This window comes from Lithobates pipiens, unplaced genomic scaffold (assembly GCF_037356315.1).
Source record: "Lithobates pipiens isolate NorthernLeopardFrog02 unplaced genomic scaffold, aLitPip1_a1.2 Scaffold_1, whole genome shotgun sequence".
Taxonomy (NCBI): domain Eukaryota; kingdom Metazoa; phylum Chordata; class Amphibia; order Anura; family Ranidae; genus Lithobates; species Lithobates pipiens.
This window is the reverse complement of record NW_027507685.1, coordinates 241,944,404-241,963,387: the sequence shown is the minus strand read 5'-3', so window position 1 is coordinate 241,963,387 and position 18,984 is coordinate 241,944,404. Positions and strand designations below refer to the sequence as shown.

Genomic DNA, 18,984 nt, shown 5'->3' with positions numbered 1-18,984 from the left:
CTGCAAAGCTCCCTGAAACAGCCGCTGTCTCTAGTGTGAAAGCCCAGAGGACGTTCACACTGGAGCGATGCGCTGGCAGGACGGTAAAAACCTTCCTGCTAGCAGAATCTTTGGAGCGGTGAGGGAGCGGTGCATACACCGCTCCTGCCCATTGTAATCAACGGGGCAGCGCGGCTATACCGCCGGCATAGCACTGCTGTAGCAGCGCTCTGTGGTGGTTTTAACCCTTTCTCGGCCCGCTAGCAGGGGGTAAAAGCGCCCCCACTAGCGGCTTAATAGCTGCACGAAATTGGCGGCAAAACGCTGCTAAAAATAGCAGCATTTTACCGCTGACGCCACCCCCGCGTGAAAGGGGTCTTAACGTAAAGAAGTTTCAATATTCTGTAACTGAACCTCTGCAAGAAAGGAAAAACACAAGGAAATCAAACTTTCATAACCAAACATTTATTTTGAAGTACCATAATGCTACATTTACATTATTATTGTATGACAAAAAGTTCTAAACATGAAAAAAATAAAGTAACACTTTGGAAAAGGAAAAAAAATTAAAAAAAAGAAAGAAAGAAAAAAAGGTATAAAAGGCATTCAATTTAGGGGGAACACCGTTTCCTAAAAACATTCTATTCACATTTTCTAAAGAAAAAGTAACTATGTTTTAGGAATGTACTAGATATACTGGAGCGGACTACTGAGGCTCTGGACTGCAGGAATAAAGAAATAAAAACTTGCAGTTTTGTAAATCAACTCCTCACTTTCAGATAAATGGCACAGAGCACGTTTGCACACCAAATACCCATGTACTGCGCTTTTCTCAATTCCCCCACTACGGTTTAATAGCAGTTTAATGTCCAACTGAAACCGTTTATTTTTTTTTTGTCTTGCTCAGAGACAGTACCAGCGAATTTAAATAAATCACCTATTCGTGCCATAAATCCTCTGACAATTTCAGGAGTAATTTATCAGAACCTGGGATTTCTGTCTACCTTCTGCAAACACTGCATAACCACCTGCTGCATTCCTTGCAATGGTAGGTACTTGTGAATTTATGGAGAAATGTTAAAGGACCAAAGTGGAAGACGTTTGCTAGATCATCGGGTTTTCATTGTTTTGTTCTCCAGAGGGGTTATTTCTCCTTATTTCCCGTCTAGCATAGTTGAGCATCCTTTTCACTTTCATGGAAATTCCACCAGGCAGCCAGGGACACCGTCAATCCCGCAGCACAGCAATTAGGTCCTTGCAGATTTGAAACTGGTGTATAACGCTTAACCTTATTAACCACTTCAATACCGGGCCTATTCTGGCACTTCTCTCCTACATGTAAAAATCATCAGAACCCCAAAACACACATACACTATATATTAATTATTTTTTCTAGCGGACACCCTAGGCCAGTGATGGCGAACCTTGGCACCCCAGATGTTTTGGAACTACATTTCCCATGATGCTCAGCTACACTGCAGAGTGCATGAGCATCATGGGAAATGTAGTTCTAAAACATCTGGGGTGCCAAGGTTCGCCATCACTGCCCTAGGGAATAAAATGGTGGTTATTGCAACGTTTTATCTTGCACGATATTTGCGCAATTTTTCAAACGCCTTTTGTTTTTTTTTTAAAAACTAAAACAAAAAAGGGTTCATGAATTAAAAAAATTAAAAAACAGTAAAGTTAGCCCAATTTTTTATATAATGGGAAAGGTGATGTTATGCCGAGTAAATAGATACCTAACATGTCACGCTTTAAAATTGTGCACACTCATGGAATGGCGCCAAACTTCGGTACTTAAAAATCTCCATAGGCGACGCCTTGAAATTTTTTACAGGTTACCAGTTTAGAGTTACAGAGGAGGTCTTGAATTGATAGAATTGTTGCACGCGCTCTAACGCACGCGGCGATACCTCACATGTGTGGTATGAACGGCGTTTACATATGTGGGCGGGACACACGTGTGTGTTTGCTTCTGAACGCAAGCGACTGGGGACAGGGGAGTTTTACATTTTTATTTTACTTAATTTTTTTACTTTTACACTTTTTTTTTGCACTTTTATTCCCATTACAAGGAATGTAAACATCCCTTGTAATAGGAATCTATTGCGACAGGTCCTTTTTTATGGAGAGATGCGGGGGTCAATAAGACCCCACATCTGTCCTCCAGGTTGGAAAGCATGGGATCAAGAAAACAAATTCACCGATCTCATGCTGACGGCCACAATCGCGGCTTTGTTTACTTCTGGGAACCCGGGAGTGACTTCATAACGTTGCGCCCTGGCCTCCGGCGGTCATAGAGATGACTGGAAATCTCTATCGTCGTCATCCGGCGTCACCCTATTCTTTCTCCACGCCCTCGATGGCATGGGAGAGCCCGGAGAAGCACCGGGAGGGGGGCGTCCCCTCCCGTCACCCATCAATCAATGGAACTGCCGCTATGATCATTCTTATCGTGCACAGAATCGTCTGCTTGAAAGAATGATATCTGAATGATGCCTGTAGCTGCCAAGGACGTCATATTACTCCCTAAGGTATTGAAGTGGTTAAGGGTTTTTGTTCACATAAGCTTGCTATCCTTTTTCTAATCCGCCACCACTCTTGCAGTGAGGCTGTTAGTGACGGGACAAGGTCATTCAGCGCCCAGGGCAAAAATGACAAACTGTGTCCCCCCCCCCCCTTTAGGGTTAGGGTGCCCCATCCCTGCAATAAACCATTGTATGCAGGGAAGCTGCCCTTCTCTGCCCTGAAGGCTGTCCACAGGATTTTTGGGGCATGTATGTAGAAATTCAGTCACAAGCACACTTATGAGGTTACTTACTGATGGTGGACTAGAAAACCTGGCCTGCATTCAACATTCTAGTTCATTACAAAAAAGTTTAAAAGGGTCGAGGGGAAGGATTTGTGTAGACCATTTAAATTCCGCCACCTCAATCCGTGCACGCTGGTACAAATAAGGGCCTTCCTCTAAGTATTGCTTAACAGCACTGTCTTTGTATGCTGTCAGGTGTCTGCAAACGTCTGGCCATATCATGTATGTGCCTGTATTGTATTGCCTCAACTGGATTCATATGTGCACAGGGAAAATGATTGCTTAAAAAAAAAAAAAAAAAAAAAATATATAGAATTTGATTAGTTGCTATAGGCCAGGAGTCTCCAATCTGTGGCCTGCATGTAGTCCTTTGCTTGGCTTTACCCAGCCCTTGGGGCACACTATGCCTTGCAATGATCCAAGGCACTATTCCTTCCACTGACACCAAAGACGGAGCACTATTCCTCCCACCTCCACCAGGAATGGGGCACCAATTCTCCCACTGACATAAATGATGGGGCACAAATTCTCCCACTGACACCAGGAATGGGGAACTATTCCTCCCACTGATACCAATTATACGGCACTATTCCTCCCACTGATACCAATGGTGGGGCACTATTTCTCCCACTGATACCAATGATGGAGCACTATTCCTCCCACTGATACCAATGATGGGGCACTATTCCTCCCCACTGATACCAATGATGGGGCACTATTTCTCCCACTGATACCAATGATGGGGCACTATTCCTCCCACGCCTGCATGATGACAGAGTGCTATTCGGCCCAGAAGAGGACCTCAGGTGCTGGACTGAGAAGGAAATTGAGGACAGTGCTGGAGCATGAAGAGGGTATGTAAACACTGGCAATATTTTGTTTTTATCCAGATATCCCAGGGCCAATATAAAAATAAATATTCTACTTTAAAAAAGAAATTGCAAAATTACACTTGGGGATTTAACTTTCAAACTCTGTTAGAGATTTCCAACAGTGACACAGGCGGTTATAAAAAGCTGAGGATGGGATCTAGGCCTCCCCTACTCTACTGCTAATACAGGTTATCTGCAATGGGGCAGTAAGCGAGAGGAAATGTTCCCACCTTATTAAACCTCAATATGCACTTTAAAAGGATAAGTTTACCCTAAGGAGCAGGTAACACCCATATTTAGGGTGTAACATGCTCCTATTACACCCACCTCCGGCGCACCCCTTTCTGTGACAGTGGGCGGGGGTTCTTCTCAAGTTCTGTCACAATTTGCAAAGGCTCCATCCACACAGCCATATCATTCAGATTCTCCTGTGAATGAATAGACTACAAGTTCAGTCACCCATTGCAGCTGACGGCTTGTAGTTCTCAATGAACTGCGAGGGCGCTGGTGAGCAGTCTCGTAGCTCATTGATTATTCCTGCCATTCATTAACTGTCTGCCCCATAGGGGAAGTAGGGGCAGATAGCTCACTGAGAATCTGCAGTAGCCCGGTATGATCGCGGGTACAATGCATAACATGCTGCAATGTAAAAATAAATAAATGCTCATTTTTTTTAACCTGCAAAAAGATGTGCATTTTTTTTTTTTTACAAAAGGTGAACTTATCCTTTAAGTATTAAAGGGTCTTTCAACAACACATGAAACAATCAACAAAAATGGAAGAGTTCATGTCAACTGCTAGCTGTTAACAGAAGAAAAAATAAAAAGGCAGTTGGGATTTCATATTTTTTTTTTTTTACATAAATCTCAATTTATCAGCTACATTAGCATGCCTGGGTCTTTAAAGTGCAGTTATTGTTAAGGGAAATGCAACAAATTATACATTTCAGTGAATTACACTTTATAAAAATGAGCCATGGATCCATGAACATGGACAGTAAAAACTGGTGACCTCAATAGCCTTGTCAGCTATTGGGAGCTTAGTTCCTACTGACACGCCCCCCCCCCCCCCCCCATAACTACATCTCCCAAGAGCCCTTAGTTTACATACAGTATATGAAAAGGCTCATGGAAGTCAAGACAGCAGCGCTGTTTTTCTAGGAAAAGAAGTCAATATATGCATATGGAATGAGACGCATAGGGTGGGGCTATGTGCTGTATTACAGCAAGAAAGAACTGACAACGCTTGAGATTCCAGTGCAGCAAAGGCATCGAATTATCAGATCAAAGAGGAAGTTAGCAGGCAGATTTCTTTGTTAGACTACCAGCTACTTCTATGTACTTGAAATATTTGTAAAGTATTAATGGAGAAATGTGCATGTGTCGCAGATATCTTCTGAATGCGTTTTCATTTTTTAGTCTGCCCAGATATACTCTCCAAGTCTGTTGTAGGAATCAGTGGACTGAGGATTAAACTAATTAGGTTCTATTAAAGGATATCAAAATTAGGTTATGGCAAACAGTATCCTAAAAGTTAGTGCAGTAGTCTTTCAAAAGAATAGGGAGGGTGACAAGTAGGAATGTATAGTTTTTATCTACCTAGTAATAATCAGTCACATTCGACGAAACCAGTTCTGTAATGTTGAAGATGTTGCCTATCTTCTCCAAGTCCATTTTTGAGCTTTAAGCCCTTGTACACACAGTCGGAGAATCCGTCGGAATGTGTCCTATCGGACCGTGTTGTCGGATAATCCGACTGCGTGTGGTATGCATCGGACTGATTCCGTCGGACCCAATTTTCCAACTTGTTGGAAATATTTTCCGACCAACTGGTTCGATCAGACATACTCCGATCATGTGTAGAGAATTTTGATTGGACCAAGTGCCACGCATGCTCAGATCAAATTCCTACATCAAAGCTATTGGCTACTAGCCTGAATGTAGTCCCATTGTAACGAAATAACGTCATCACGTTCTGAATGATCAGACTTTTCGACAACTTAGTCTGACCGTGTGTATGCAACAGTTTCGGACAAGATCCGATGGACAAAATCCGACGGATTTGGTTGTCGAAATCGCCGACCGTGTGTACAGGGGCTAATACTTAGTCAGCAGGATACCCAAGCATTCTAGGGATATAAATACTGGGATATGTTCCTGATACTTAATCAGCACTGCAGAAGTAGCTTGGAGAAGCTACAAAAGGTCTTCAACATTACAAGTTCCCTTGAATGTGACTAACAACTACTAGCTAATACTATGACCTGGATAAAAAGAGAACCTTCCTAGACATAGTTTTGTCTATGTTCCTCCTCTCCCCTTACCACCTCTTGTCCTGCCACTTTTATTTGGGAAATGCCGGACCGAGGTCGGAGAAGGTTCACGATCATACACTGGCTGCATTGTGGTTGACAACTGTGTACCCTCTCGAGATGCAGCTTGTGAAGAACCTTCCGGCAATTGCCCAGAAGAATCGGACAACTGCTGTAAAATACTTTTTAGAAGCTGGTTGTTTTCCTGCATGAGTTTCTCCTTCCTTTCAAAGTGTTTCTGTAACAGCTTCTGCTTTTCCTCCTGATGTTTTCGCAGCAAACATAACTTTTCCATTCTGTACTGTCTCTGGTCCTCCATGTCTTTTTGTTTCAGCCTAAGTTCTCTGGACCTTGCGGTCGATCGGACATGGTTGTGGACTTTGACGTTTTTAGTCAGTTGTTGGAGACCCATGCCTAGATGTAACAGGTCCATGTGGATTACATGCATTTGGTGCCTTTGGGATCGGTGATAGTTATGTTGGACTGAATGAAACGACCCCAAAACCTTATTAAAAGCTCCCGCGTTGGCCATGTTGGGCTGATTCCCCGTAGCGTTAGCAGCAGGGGGAGGCTGGTGGGGAACGGGCGGAGGTTTGACGGGAAAGGAAAGAGGCTTGTTAGGAAGGGAGACTGGCTTAGTAGCGATGGGTGGAGGCTTGGTAATGACTTGTGGATGCTTAGCGGGAACGAAAGAAGGATTGGCTGTATCGACAATAGACTTAGTAGAAACTGGTTGATGTGGAGGAGGAACAGGAAGCTGACAAGGAAAAGGAAGCTGGGTAGTAACGGGTACGGGCTGGACAACAACAGGAAATGGTTGTGCAGGAGGTGGAACTGCATCGGCACTGTAATCGATAGGTTCTGTCTTTACCACCATCTCTTTATCATCTTCCTCCTCTTCTTCTTCTGCCATATCAACTAAACATGAAAATAAAATATAATAATAATAAAGATATTCAAAAAAACAATTCTACCAATGACATGATGCTGGCAATTAAAAAAAATAAAATAAAATACATTTATTTTTGAACTATTGTGTATTGGCTAATTTTTTGGGCTAATTTTTTTCTTAAAAGCGCCACTTCGCAAATTTTGGTAAGATGCATACTGTCATCACATGTCTGCATTGTTTCAGTACCACATCAGCTATGAAAGGAAAACTGCACTGATACAGAGGACGTCAATGTACACACCTTTCTGAAAATGATCTAAATCTGGTTGTCTGTTTGTTTTCCATTTCAAAACCAAAACAATGATAGAGACTTGTACCATATTACCCGCTGATAAAGTGTCACTAAGGCTCGGTTCACACAGGGGAGGCACAACATGCAGCGCCGCGACCTGTAAACGATCAGCGGCGACTTGCAAAACGACTTCTGTATAGAAGTCAATGCAAGTCGCCTGAAGTAGTACAGTAGTACTAGTAGTGAAGTAGTTGAGTCGCTCCTATTAGAACGGTTTCATTGTACAGAATGGAGCGCGACTTGTCAGGCGGCTAAGTCGCCTGGACAAGTCGCCCCTGTGTGAACCAAGCCTTAACGCACAACTAGGGCTGCAACTAACGATTATTTTCATAATCTATTAGTTGACCGATTAATCGGTTAATAGCCTTAAAAAAAAAAAAAAGTGTGGTGTATAATTTAGTTAAGAGGTAAAGTTTAAAAAAAAAGGAAATTTATTCTGAGATATCTCTATATGCAGTGGTAAATATAAATAACCAACTATATGGTTAGGGAGCAAAATATCTAATCCACTTTGAGAATGACAGAAGAGATATATTAGAGATGTACCATATATACTATTATGAGAGAGAGATAGAGAGATAGAGAGAGACTGTATATACTATTATAGGCTATATAGAGGAGAGATATGCTGCATATACCATTAGAGGAGAGATATGCTGCATATACCATTAGAGGAGAGATATGCTGCATATACCATTAGAGGAGAGATATGCCGCATATACCATTAGAGGAGAGATATACCGCATATACCGTTAAAGGATCAATCTGGTAAATATCAGACTCATTAACTTTAACCCCATTTTGTTACTGGCCGATTAATCGAATATGAAAATAGTAATCGATTAATTTCATAATCGTTTAGTTGTTTCAGCCCTACCCACAACATTAAAAAAACTCTGAATAAATGGTGTATTGCATGCTGTTTATACTCACTGGGCCACTATAGGATTTATTTCACGTATTCTGCAAAAAACCTGGTTGATCCTACTGCTCTCTAGCCCCCGATGGCATGGGCTCTACAGGTCCGGCACTGTAAGACGGACCTTCAGAAGGCATGCGCCAATGATGTCATCGGCTGCATGCACTTTGAACCGTGCAAGTTTAGGAGATATTCACAGTACTTACAGGTAAGCCTTATTATAGGCTTGCCTGTAGGTTCAAGTGGTGTAATAGAGTTTACAGCCACAAACTCTCTTTTTTAAATTTTTACCTACTGGTAAGTTTATAATAAAGCTTACAGTACTTGTAGGTAAAATGAATATCACCTAAAGCCAGCACTGTGTAGGAGATATTCTAGCAAGCAGCAGCCGGTGAGGTCTCTGAAGGAAGGGCAGCATACCCATGCCATTTCCTTCAGAGCTGTTTGCCATGACCCTGACTCCAGCAAGCTTGCGAGGGAGCGACATCATCACAACTCGGCCATTCAAGTGGCCACAGCCTACGAACCTGGAAGGAAGACCAGGAGAAGATGGTAGCCTCTGCATCAGAGACAGTGTGCCGCTGGAAGGCTTCGTTTCAGGGTAAGTCTTTCATAATGTGCTAGTATGTGGTGCTTACTAGCACATTATGATATTGCCTTGGAGGAAAAAACTTATTTTTTTTAACAAGAATTTACTACTGCTTTAAAGTGGTTGTAAACCCATTCAAAAAATCCCCCCCCCCCCAAAAAAACCCTGCAAGAAAAAGGGATAATGAGCTAGTACTTGAGATTGAAGCCCCCGCAGAGGTCCCCGTTCACCGCTCCGGTGGCCGACATCTCCCTGGGGGGTTACTCCCGGGTTTCGCGGCTCCGACGCTGTGATTGGCCGAGCCGCGATGACGTCACTTCCACATGCGCGCGGGAGCTGCCGGTAATGGCACAGTACAACCGAAGCAACGGCACGCATGTTGCTTAAGTGCGCACGTGCCGATGATGTCGGCACATGCAAATACAGGGATATCTCCTAAACTGTGCAGGTTTAGGAGATATCTAGCGTAGCTACAGGTAAGCCTAATTATAGGCTTGCCTGTAGTATAAAGTGTCTGTAAAGGGTTTACAACCACTTTAAAGGGACAGACATAACAATAAAGTGGCTGCTGAGTAAACATAACATTCTCACCTTCCACGTAATACTTACACGATGAATGGTTCCAGAAGTCTTCACCGTCACAGGTGTCTTCAGGCTCAGATCTGCCTGTTGGAAGTTAAGAAAGACCTTATGAAGTAAGGTCAGTCAGTACGAAGGAATAACAACCACTTCACCCATTTCTACCTAAAGACCCCATTTAAGGGAATAGATATAAGTGAAAAAAAAAATAAAATAAAATAAAAAAAATAAAAAAAAAGAACAAAGAAAAAAAATTCAGTAAGCTTTTGCAGAAAGTAACAGTGTTCCTACTTTATATACAGTTTTTCTCCTACCTTCTTTTTTCTGCATAATGGTGGCAGGAGAGGAGAACCCCATAAGCGCTGGTTGGGGATAATTAATGATACCTGCAAAAAGTTAAAAATCAAACAAAAAAAAAAGTTTACAAAAAAAAAAAAAAAAAAAAATAAAGTTTTTGAGTTTGTGGCCTTTGTGGCATAAATTTTATTACCCTCTTACTGCCAGCTCAGCTTTACACTGGAGGCATTTCCTGGGCTTTCTGGTCATGTGATCGATGCGATCGACTGTCATGGTATCATGGAACAAATCCAACCAGAACCAAACCCTTTCGTTTCCTTTGTCGGGAGTGCATGGCTAGCAGCAATACACCAACAATAAGTAGAAGGGAGCGCCAGCACTCAACCAATCGACCTCAGGATTTTAAAGGAGGTAATTTTACATGAGCAATATACAAAATGCAAAGTAAACCATACCACACTTGAGGCTATGCATTTTTGTATATTGCACTTGCAAAATTACCTCAATAAAAATCCTGAGGAATGATAGATGCTAGCGGTCTCTTGTATTGGCTGTCACAGTAGTCAGGTGCTTGGCAGCCAGACCAATAGAAATACAAAGATGAAAGGCTGACAGCTTTCCAAAGATGCAACAGATAAAGTTTGTTGAAGTCTTCAGAACATAAACCTCTGGGCGCCAGGCCACCAGACTTCCTGGCTCTTTAGGAGGTTTAGGATGCCGGGAGGTGAGGTGGGGGTTAACGATCATGTGACCGCTGTGACTGACTGTCATGGTGGTCACATGATTGGAAAGTTCCCATTCGCAAGCAGCGATCGGGAACTTTCCATCAGCCAATGGTAACTATGCTGAGAGTATGCAGGGCGTGCGCTCTCGGGCACAGCACCAATTCACGCAAATATGCAGCCGCTATGCGCCAAGACCCACCTGCCGTGAGGCGTGTGGCTGGCGCCAAGGGGTTAATACACAAGCGCTACAGCTCCAAAAGAAAGGACAGTTATGAGTAAACACATTCCATGTGAAACACATCAACTGTCCTCTGTCCACTTTGAAGCTGTGGTGGTTGTATTTTAATGTTGTGAAGACTTCAACAAAACTTTGTTTATCCGTTACATTGTTGGGAGTGAGGTCAGCCTTTCATCTTTGTATTTCTATTGCCGTGATCACAGATCAGACCAGCAACTGCTTGTATATGGAGGGGCTGCCGGCCTAAATGCTCACCTGGATCGGTGACTCTGTTTTGTTAGTTATAGTGGGAACCAGACCAACCCATTGGAAAACAATACATTTATATCCACTGCTAGCAGTCACCTTCAGTGTTTCCTGCTGGGAATGGTCCCCGATAGCAACCACCGACGAAGGATATAAAGCCCACCAGTGTGCTGCTATATTTATGTGTACAGAAGGTGGCTACAGGCCAACCAAGATCTTGCAAACCAAGGTCATGTATGACCTGTCCCTCTCCTTTCCTGTGGAAATGAATGATGGTTCATACACATTTCTCCATGCTTAAAGGATATCTAAAGTTTTTTTTTTTTTTTCTTAAACATACTTACCTCCTCTGTGCAGTTGGTTTTGAACAGAGTGGCCCTCGATCCTCCTCTTCTGGGGACCCTCAGCAGGGCTCCTCCTCTTCTCGAGTGCCCCATCGGAGAAGCGCTCTCCCTCGGGGCACCCGTGTGGACACGTTCCCATGTCCTGTTGCCACGTCCATTGACACAGACAGCAGGACTCGGCTTCCCCCCCTCCGGCTCTCACGTCATTGGATTTGATTAACAGCAGCGGGAGCCAATGGCTGCGCTGCTATCAATCTATCCAATCAGGACACGAGACACCAACTGGAGCGGGTGTGTTCATCCCCGGCGCAGGAAAGACCAGGCTCAGGTAAGTAAAAGGGGGGTTCTGGGGGGCAGGTGCACTACAAGAGGTTTTGCACTTCAATGCATAGAATGTATTGAGGTGAAAAACCATGAGGGTTTACAACCCCTTTAAAAAGCAAGTATAGCCATCTGCTTCGGCAATGACACTGTTAAAGCAAGGCGTAGGACTTAGCAGATAGGGATGTGGCTTTTCTTACACAGGACTCTTGGACAAATTAAATGTCACCTCAAAAGATCATAAATGTCACAAAGTGCAGGCACCTGGTGGTGTCTTCGAGTACCTGCATTCTTAAATGCAAATCTATAAATACCAGTGCCACCAACTTGCATTTCAACCCCTAAGGTTGTCCATAGGGTCAGAATTTCTACCCTCATTCCTTCAGAAGCCAAGCCTCAGAATTCAGCTGTCGGAGCCTGGACAGCCCTCTGATGTTCTGAAATTTGGCAGCTGAATGGAAGCCACAGGGGGTGTAGGTTACTCTTAGCTTGGGAAGAAGCCAAGGTCCCACACATAGCCTGGTCCTAGAATGTGAGAGAGGCTCCTATGTCCTTAAGTGCAGCACCAGAAAGAAATACCTCCTACCCACTTGCTGTAGTTAAAGTGACTCTGTGTCTTGGTTAAAAAGAGGTTTAAAAAAAGCAGTACCTGCAAAAGAAGAGACTCTATACTCACCTGTCCTGCCTAGAGTTATGGCTGGCCTAAAGTGGTTGTAAACCTCAGATATGAAATATGTACAAAGCATGTGCCCCTATAGTGTGTACTTGTTTCAATTAAAAAAGAGAAGTTTGGGGATTTTTTTTTTGGAATCATATTTACCTAGGTGGATGCAGCATCGATCTGATGCTGCATCTGTCCCCCTGCGGTTCTAACACTGAGAACCGAACGATCAATCACCGCCGAACGTTTGGTTCACACAACTCCCTGAGAAGAGATCTGGTGACTGTCATTCAGCAGCTCTCTGCCCTGCCCCCCCCCCCCCCCCACGCTCACTGGAGCGCTGGGCTGTGGAGGGGGCCGGAGCGGCCGGCTTAGGCACTCAACAGCTTTAGGAGAGGCTGAGCTTGGTGCTGGTCTAAGCATGTGGGCAGATCTTTCCCAAGCCTGGACCAGCTCTGCGACGTCAGCTTCGGCCCGCTGTCTGCTGAAAACGGGTCACAGGAGTAGTACAGCTAAACAAGATTTGGCTGTACTTCTCCTTTAAAAGCAGGAAGTGTAATTTCTGTCTGCTGCTTCATTCCTCTGCTATCAGCGTGAATCACCTCTGACAAACTTTTCTGACACCAAGAGAAAAAAAGGTGACAGGGGAGAAAGCTCCAGCTGATTGATTGCCTGAGCTCTGCATCTGTGGTGCTGTGTGAAGGGGGTCCCTTCCCTCCAATCAGCTCTCAGAGCTCTTCTCACTGAGCTTTGCAGATTGCAACTTCAGCTCTCCATCCCCCTTTTTCTGAACTCTCAGACAAGTTGTATAAATTCTATACTTTGAATGGCTGTAGAGAAGATAAGACAGCAGATAAACAGGTACAGCTTATGTAGAAAGATTTATTTCATCGCTGTGTGCCACCTGAGGATAACCACTTCACTCGATATATGTAAGGCCCCTTTCACACTGGGGCACTGCGCGGCGCTTTACCGTCGTTAAAACCACCCGCTAGCGGCCGAAAAAGGGTTAAAACCGCCCACAAAGCGCCGCTGCAGTGGTGCTTTGCCAGCGGTATAAACACACCGCCCCACTGATTTCAATGGCTAGGAGCGGTGAATACACCGCTACCTCACCACTCCAAAGATGCGGCTAGCAGGACTTGGAGTGAAAGAAGTCGCTTTTTTCAGGCGCTATACGGGCGCTATTTTTAGCGCTGTAGCGCCTGAAAAACGCCTCAGTGTGACAGGGGCCTAAGGGTTTACAACCACTTTAAGAATGCTCACATTAAACACTTTCAGGTGTGTTGGATACCTTGCGTTCACCGCCGCGTGTTGCAGTTCCTTTTGCTAACCGACATGTCATTGCTGTGGCCTGCAGTTACACAGAACATGGTGGGAGATGTAAGGGTCTGACACTACTGGAAGTTTTTAAATGCGACAAGGACAATGCTACCAATTGTATCTGTATGTGGTAAAAAAGAAGCTACAAGGTTACAAAAGTTAAAAAAAAAAAAAAAAAAAAACTTGATTCCCGATTCGAATCAAGTTTTTCTTTTTTTTGATGGACACCGCGCCGGTCCCGAGGAGCTGCGGGCAGGAGTTTTCAGGCGAGGCTGCAGCTTCGGCCTAGTCCACGGCTTCCGGCCTCATGGCCTAGGCTGAAGCCGCGGCCTCGAATAAAAACTCCTGCCTGCAGCACCTCAGGACCGGCGCGGTGTCAGAGCCGGTCCTGGTGGAAAAAAAATAAAAAAATCGATTTGCTGACCTTTTGAATCGATTTGACCTCTCAACTCAATTCAAGATTTAAAAAGATTTTTTCCCCAGCCCTATTCATGACACGATAAAAAAAAAAAAAACAAGTCAGTAGCGGATAGAAAACATTCAAGCAATAAAACTGGACTTACGTGGTTCTCGATCTGTATCTACATGACCATCTATCGGTCGAACGGTATCTGGGCCAATGACGTGCATTAATTCTTCCTCATAGGACAGGTACTGTAATTCCAAGCCAGGAGCACCGCTGTTACGCTGAAAATACTTGCGCTGGTCGACCATCTTTGCCTTCACGCGTCTTTTAATATCTCTTAGTCTCTTCTTGCAGTTTTCTGGACTTCGGGGCTGGGTTCCTGCTGCATTGACCGCCTCTACAATCCTGGACCACAGGAAGTTCTTACGGGCTTGAGAGGTAGTGGCTGCATCCTTGCCAATAATACTGTCCCACACGCCGACAGCTTCGTGTACCAAAGCACAGTTTTCGTCAAAGGAAAATTTGATGTTACGGGGAGCTTTGATGTAAGAGTAATCACCCTGCCCATAACTACCAACGCCGGGATCGCCGGTGCTGCTTCCATTTTGAACACACACACCGCCCTTTTCTCCTGCCTTGTCCACGCTGCCTTGGCTCTGAAGGACATGTTGTGGGCTCTTGAGCATGTACTCCAGTTTGAACAGGTTGGCCACCTTGCTTTCCAAAGGTGTCAACTGCATAAACAAGGGGTGGCCAGGTCCAGAACCGTGCTTTCGGACTGAAGCTAGTTTCTCCATGAGTCTATGCCTGTAAAGATGCCAGTGTTTCTTGGCCTCCTCTATGCCTCTCTGCACCACGCCGACAGAATTCACATTATTGAGGACCTTCTGCCAAATCAAAACTTTCTGTGCAAATGGGGTAATTCTGGCTCTTTCCCCGAAAAGTCTGTCGTAGTGTTCTAACAATTCAGTCACCAGAACAAATTCTTCGGAGGCTGAAAACCGAGGGCGTCGCCTCACTTCCTTATCAGTGATACTACTTGTAGATCCCGTTTTTAGGTATCCCTCTCTGCTGGATAGCACATCAACCTGATGCTCTGTCAGAAGACAAAAATGTACTAAAATTTACTTCTTACATACAGAAACGGGATACACTTTAACCACTTCAGCCCCGGAAGATTTGGCTGCTGAATGACCAGGCCATTTTTTTGCAATGCTGCACTGCGTCGCTTTAACTGACAATTGTGTGGTTATGCGATGCTGTACCCAAACAAAATTTACATCCTTTTATTTCCCACAAATGGAGCGTTCTTTTGGTGGTACTTGATCACCTTTGCGGTTTTTATTTTTTGCGCTATAAATAAAAAAAGAGCGACAATTTTGAAAAAAAAAAACAACATTTTGTACTTTTTGCTATAATCAATATCGCGATTAAAAAAATTTTAGGGCGATATGTATTCCTCTACATATTTTTGGTAAAATCGCAATAAGCGTGTATTGATTGGTTTGCGCAAAAAGTTCTAGCGTCTACAAAAAATAGGGGATAGATTTATAGCATTTTTATAATTTTTTTTCGTTTTACTAGTAATGGCGGCGATCTACGATTTTTAATCGGGACTGCGACATTGTGGCGGAAACATCGGACACTTTTTGGACACATTTTTGGGATCATTGGCATTTATACAGCGATCAGTGCTATAATGATGCACGGGAACGTGTTAACACTAGGGGGTGATCAAGGGGTTAACTGTGTTCCCTCAGTGTGTGTTTCTAACTGTAGGGGGAGGGGACTGACCTAGAGGAAATGACAGATCGTGGTTCCTAGCTACTCGCGATCTGTCTCTGCTCACAGAACAGAACAGGGATTTGTGTGTACGCACGCACACACACACGCACGCGCGCACCCTGTTCTGCCTCTCGTGCCCACGATCGCTTGTGGCCAGTAGTAATCGCGACCATCGGCACCCCTGCAGTGCAGCGGCCAGCACACACGCGCCTGCTATCCCACTTAAAGGAGCCGACGTATAGCTACGACGGCTCGCGGGATCATGCTGACCTGCCTCAGTATAATGACGGTGGCTGGTCAGCAAGCGGTTAAAGCAGGGTTTTTCAACTAGGGTTCCTCTAGAGCAGTGGTTCTCAAATCCTTTTCTCGGGACCCGCTAACAGACCAAGTTTGCAAGATAACTGAAATACATCACAGGTGATATCATTTGCCGTTCAGTAATTGCAGTATTCTAGTCTACATCTCCCCAATGTAATACTTAAAATCTGGCCTGTTAGTGGGTCCCGAGAACAGGAGTTGTCAGGTCATCGCTTCCGGTTTACTGGTATGAAGCCTGAGGGAGCTGCAGAAGGCGGTGGTAGGGGGACAGCCCCTTCCCATTACTTGTAATAGCAATCGAGTAGTAAGCCGCTCCAATTGCTATTATAAGAGAGCCGTCTCTAAAAAAAAAAAAAAAAAAAAAACAGTACCGGGGCGATATCTGCAGTTGTCTGTTCGTTTATAACGCGGTGACGTACAACATGTACGACGCGAATACAAAAAGGAAGTTCAATAGCCAGTAGTCAATAACTTCTGTCTCGTAGTTGAATCTGAACATGCGTGATTTTTGGTGTGTCGGAATTGCATACACACGATGGGAATTACTGATAGAAAGTTTTTCCGTCTGGAAAATTGAGAACATGCTATCAATTTTTGGCTGGCGGGAATTCGGACAGCTAAATTACGATGGAGCATACACACGGTCGCATTTTCCGATGAAAAAGCTTTCATCAGTCTTTTTCTTGCCGGAATTCCGATCGCGTGTACGCAGCATTCGTTTTTCCCTGCCCCCTATTTGCTGCTATTCCCTCGCTTTTGGTGCACCCCTTCTGCACCCTTATTTATTTTCTTAAAAATCTGTTTCGGGTGCCTTCTGGTCATGAGAACACAAGTCCTCTTTCTTATCTGGTGGTGGGAGCGGGTGCAAAGAGCGGTGACAAGCAATGACATGGCTCTGAACTCTGAAGTCCACATCATAAAAAAAACAAATGATGTATTACTTGCTGTTCATAGTCAGTCACTATGAGATTTGTTTTCTGTAAAAAAACCTGGTTGACCCTGCTGTTCTCTATCTCTTCCCCCCACCCCCCTCCAGTCCATGTCCCCACTGCAGTTGGGGATTTTGCAGAGCAGTGTTGGCGGCTAGTGAACATGCTCAGTTTTCAGTGTATATTCTACCCTGAGCATTTCTTCCCTATAACATCTGAGCAGCCCATGCGACTACAGAGTCACAGAGGTAAATAACAGCCTACTCTCTCTTTCCTCCTCCATGCCCACTAACCAGCTAAACACAATGAAGGAAGTATATTACATGTAGATTGATGGAGGCTTCACCTCCCTCTTATTCTAAGACACAGGCTGGAGGGGTGTGACACAGCTTGCGACTGGCAAAAATCTGCTCCCGCACCCTTGGTTCCAGCAAGAAGCTCCGAAGGTCCGGCACAGTATGCTGGACCTTCAAATCGCATGCGCCGCTGACATTAGAGGCTGCATATCTCCTAAACGGTGCATATTTAGGAGAAATTCATTTGACCTAAAGTTAAGCCTTATTTTAGGCTTAGAGTACCTGTAGGCAAAAATAAAGCGGGCGGGATTTACAACTGCTTTAAAGCACGCTTCAGCACCAGTCTAGATATGCTTCACAAGAGTAATAGCTGTCCCTTAACCTCTTCACATCCGCGTTATAGCAGAAAGACAGCTACAGCGCAGGCCTAAATTGCCAGGAGGGCGTCCATGTACTTCCTCCCATGCATGAGCTGCTTGCTCTGTGATCAGCGAGTCCCCTTACCAATGACAGCTGATCATGTGATGTAAACAGAGCTTACAGCGTGAGAAGGAACAAAAAAAGGCCATTACCGTCTGGAGTAAATGGGCCATCGGTCCCGCACACTTCAGACCCACTGCTGCTAATCAGTGGCACCTACCAGTGCATATCAGCACTGCTGAGCAGTGCCACCTATCAATGTCCACCAGTGCCACCTATCAGTGCCCCTAAGTGCTGACAATCAGTGCCACCAATCAGTGCAGCCTCATCAGTGCCACCAATCAGTGCAGCCTCATCAGTGCAGCCTCATCAGTGCCACCAATCAGTGCAGCCTCATCAGTGCCACCAATCAGTGCAGCCTCATCAGTGCCACCAATCAGTGCAGCCTCATCAGTGCCACCAATCAGTGCAGCCTCATCAGCGATTAACCTCTTCCCATCCGTAGTATAGCCGAAAGACAGCTGCAGCCCGGACTTACTTTGCTGGGAGGGTGTCCAGCCGTCCATAGACGTCCTCCTGTGCTCGAGTGGCCTGCGCACCCCCTGCTGATCACAGATCAGAGTAAGGGGTCGATCCTGACCCCTTTCCACGTGATCAGCTGTCAGCCAGTGACAGCTGATCATGTGACGTAAACAGAGCCGGTGATCGGCTATTTTTTCTCCTCGCGCTGTAGCGGCGGCTGTGAGAGAGAGATCAGTCCCGATCGTTGAGAGCCTCTGCTTCTGTGCCCACCTGTGCCACCTACGAGAGCACAACAGTGCGGCCTACCAGCGCCCACCAGCGCCACCTACCAGTGCCCAGAGTACCACCCATCAGTGTCCACAGTGCCACCGATAAATGTCACCAGTGAGTCATCACCAGTGCTGCCTATCAATACCACCTACCAGTGCCCATCAGTGCCACCTACCAGTACCGCCTTATCAGTAGCCATCAGTGTCGCCTTATCAGTGGCCATCAGTGTCGCCTTATCAGTGGCCATCAGTGTCGCCTTATCAGTGGCCATCAGTGTCGCCTTATCAGTGCAGCCTCATCAGCAAATATTAATGAAGGAGAAAAATTACCAGTTTGCAAAATTTTATAACAAACTATGAAATTTCTTTTTTTGTTTGTTAAGCAAAAAATAAAAACCCAGTGGTGATTAAATACCACCAAAAGAAAACTCCATTTGTGTGAAAAAAATATGATAAAAATGTCATTTGCGTATAGTGTAGCATGACTGCGCAATTGTCATTAAAAGTGTGACAGCGCTGAAAGCAAAAAATTGGTCTGGGCAGGAGGGGAGTTTAAGTGCCCGGTAAGCAAGTGGT

General features: G+C 44.8%; 1 protein-coding gene across 3 annotated transcripts in view; it reads right to left on the bottom strand.

Moving 5' to 3' along the window:
* Positions 1-4,728: 4,728 nt before the first annotated feature.
* LOC143986378 (uncharacterized) overlaps positions 4,729-18,984 on the bottom strand; it is a 31,582-nt gene continuing 17,326 nt past the window's right edge. For 2 of the 3 annotated variants that reach the window (XM_077484787.1, XM_077484789.1), the window contains 4 exons: positions 14,027-14,965; positions 9,623-9,694; positions 9,339-9,395; positions 4,729-6,895 (listed from right to left, as the gene is read on the bottom strand). In XM_077484787.1, coding sequence (XP_077340913.1) covers positions 5,967-6,895; positions 9,339-9,395; positions 9,623-9,694; positions 14,027-14,965 — 1,997 coding nt within the window. In that variant the 3' untranslated portion in view covers positions 4,729-5,966. The remainder of the gene's footprint in view (positions 6,896-9,338; positions 9,396-9,622; positions 9,695-14,026; positions 14,966-18,984) is intronic. The other variant, XM_077484788.1, reaches the window with a different exon arrangement.